General features: G+C 49.2%; 1 protein-coding gene across 1 annotated transcript in view; it reads left to right on the top strand.

Moving 5' to 3' along the window:
* The first annotated feature begins 251 nt into the window (after nucleotides 1–251).
* The window catches only part of SLC46A3 (solute carrier family 46, member 3), a 23,816-nt gene continuing 21,225 nt past the window's right edge, over nucleotides 252–2,842 (top strand). Inside the window, exon 1 of the mRNA XM_006831944.1 lies at nucleotides 252–440. Coding sequence (XP_006832007.1) covers nucleotides 252–440 — 189 coding nt within the window. The remainder of the gene's footprint in view (nucleotides 441–2,842) is intronic.

Below are 2,842 nucleotides of genomic sequence, written 5' to 3'. Positions count from 1 at the left end.
TTAGTAACCCCATAGTTTAGCTGACTGCTGTAGCCTTCAAGGAGTCCGCTGAGTACTCCACAGTTAGTTATCTTCTTAGGACATGCTTACCAAACTCAGCAAGGATTATTATAATTATTTATGCCACAAAATTCTTCAAGCTTGGAAGTCTAGCTTCTGAGATGAGACTCTAACTGATATCGCCCTCCTTCATCTTTTTTTACAGGATTCAACTAATCTACTTGGTGGCACCTAACAGAAACGCAAGCAACATGAAGATTTTATTTGTAGAACCTGCCATTTTCCTCAATGCGTTTGCTATGAGTTTGACTGTACCCCTGACAACACAGTATGTGTACAGACGAATATGGGAGGAGACTAGCAACCACACTATCCCATTTAACAACAGTATTTCTGAGTGTGAGAAAAACAAGACCAGTCCCATTTTTGTATTCCAGGAGGTAAGAAATTAAAATAGCCCTAATATGTAAAGTGGAGACGTGGTGTGGCGCGGTGGGTTAATGTGCTGGACTGTAAGGTCGGTTTGAACCGCATGGTCGGAGGTTCAAGCTCACCAGCCACTGCTCAGAAACTCTATATAGGGTCACTAGGAGTCGGAACCGACTCGATGGCAAGTAACGACAACAACAATATGTAAAATGGAGTCCTGTTGTGACAATGTAAAGTAAGCACCGGACTACAAGGTCAGCTTTTCAAACTTACCAGCCGCTCCACGGATACCCTCTATAGGGTCACTGTGTAGATGTAAAATAGCCCTAATATGGAGTCCTGGTATGGCACTGTGGGATTAACACTGGACTGCTGACTGCAAAGTCAGTGGTTCAAACCCATCAGCCACTCCATGGAAACGCTGTAAAGGGTTGCTATAAGTCTGAACCGACTTCATGGCACATAATTAGCAACAGCAGCATTGCGTAATAAAAAGGGAACTAGGTTTTTGTGGGGTTTGTTTTGTTTTTCCTTTTTATTGTGAATTGCGTGAAAGTTGCTTTTCCTCCAGGTACCTCTGAGTGGACTTGAACTGCTTCCAGCCTTCCTGTCAGCAGCCGTGCTTTTGTGCCTGGGTGTTGCCAAGTCAGCTCTGACTCCAGGTTCTGGGGAGCAACTGTGGCACCCATTTTAGCTCTGAGGACACTGACCTGTTTAGCCAGATGTCCCTCATCAGTGCCCGCCCCAATGTTTGTGTGTCTCCAATAGGAACTTCATTGTCACGCGCCAGCTCGCTTAGGCAGGATTTCACAATAAAGTTGGAACCGAGTCATTGCCACTTAACAACAACCACACATTTGCAAATGGCAATTTCCTCAGCAGAGACCCTAGTGGTGCAGCGGTTAAGTGCTTGGCTGCTAACCGGAAGGTTGAGGGTTTGAACCTGCTCAGCGGCTCTGCGGGACAAAGATTTGACAATCTGCATTCATAAAGACAACACTCTAGGAAGCCCTATGGGGCAATCTCTGTCACCTGGGGTCACTATGAGTTAGAATCGACTTGATGGCACCCAGCTGAACCACAAGGTTGGCGATTCGAAGTCTCCAGCCCCTCGTTGGAAACCCTATACAAGGTCCCTATGAGTGGGAACCAACTCAATGACACTTAGCAACAGCAGCAGCTGCAGAGAAGTCAGCTTGATTGGGAGGAGAGCCTGTCGCAAATCAAACCCAGTGCCGTCGTCGCAGTCTCTGTAGGACAGCGTGGAACTGTCCCATAGGGTTTCCGAGGCGGGCATCTTTACGGGAGCACATAGTCTTGCCGACCTTCCTTGGCTCCCCTGGCAGGTTTCAACATCCGACCTTTTGCCTAGGAGCCTAGAACTTAACCCACTGGGCTGCTGAGGAGTCTGTATGTGTGTGGAGGGTAGGTGTGGGGGAGGGAATTACAAAAACTGGCCCTAGAGAGAAGACCTTGTACTTCCCAAGCTTTCCCCCGGTGCCAGGCGGGCACTAGCTGGGCTGAGGCCTGGTGACTCAGCCCAGCCCTTGTGTTAACTCACGTCTTCATTTCTGTGAGAAATTTCCGTGGAAATGGTTCTTTCTGAGCAACCAGGAACCAGGAAAATATCCAGGTTCCAGCCTAACGTGAGGTCATAGGCAGTGTAGACTGATAGAAACTAGGGGTGCAGGAGTCTGAGAGGAGCCCTGGTGGTACAGTTAAGCACTGGACTGCTAACCACAAGGTCAGCAGTTCAAACCCACCAGCCATTATGAGGGGAAAAGACTTAAAGTCTCGGAAACCCTATGGGGCAGTTCTGTTCTGTCCTCCAGGGTCACTGAGGCTTAGGTTTCGTGTTGTTTTCTAGTCCTCTCAGAATGGTAAGGAGAGATAAGTCATGGTCCCCTGCCTCTGGTGGGCAGTCCTCTGTGTCTGTGCAGGTGGACTGCCCTGAATGCTCAAACCCCCACTGCCCTCAGCTGTGGTCTCCCTGTAGAGATTTCTCCCAGGGTTTCAGACGATTGGCCAGTTGTCCGTGTTGTTCTATTCAGATTCATGTTCAAGGGATCATACTGCCCTCAGTGAGGCCCTACATGGGGACTCAAGCCTTCCAGGTGCTGAACTTCCGTGTCTCAGACTGGGGAACCAGAAACTACTTCTGTCATCCAGAAGTGGGGCAGGGCTTGGCCACCCACGGTGCTGTAAGCATTAGCTTTCCAGGAGACATGCTCCTGGCCACTTGGTAAGGTGCCCTGTTGGCAGCCTCCCTAGACTGAGACAAGAGTGTGATTGAGAGAGCTTGGCTTTAGGGGATCTGCTGGGTCAGTTCAATACAAGGCAGAGAGGTCAGCTCAGAAGGTTACAGAGAATGTTTTGGGGGGACTCCAAAGAAGTCCTGGGAGTCCTGGTGTGG

The sequence above is a fragment of the Chrysochloris asiatica genome, unplaced genomic scaffold (assembly GCF_000296735.1).
Source record: "Chrysochloris asiatica unplaced genomic scaffold, ChrAsi1.0 scaffold00005, whole genome shotgun sequence".
In the NCBI taxonomy this organism is placed as follows: Eukaryota; Metazoa; Chordata; class Mammalia; order Afrosoricida; family Chrysochloridae; genus Chrysochloris; species Chrysochloris asiatica.
The sequence above is the reverse complement of the archived record's forward strand: the minus strand, read 5'-3'. Positions and strand labels throughout refer to the sequence as shown.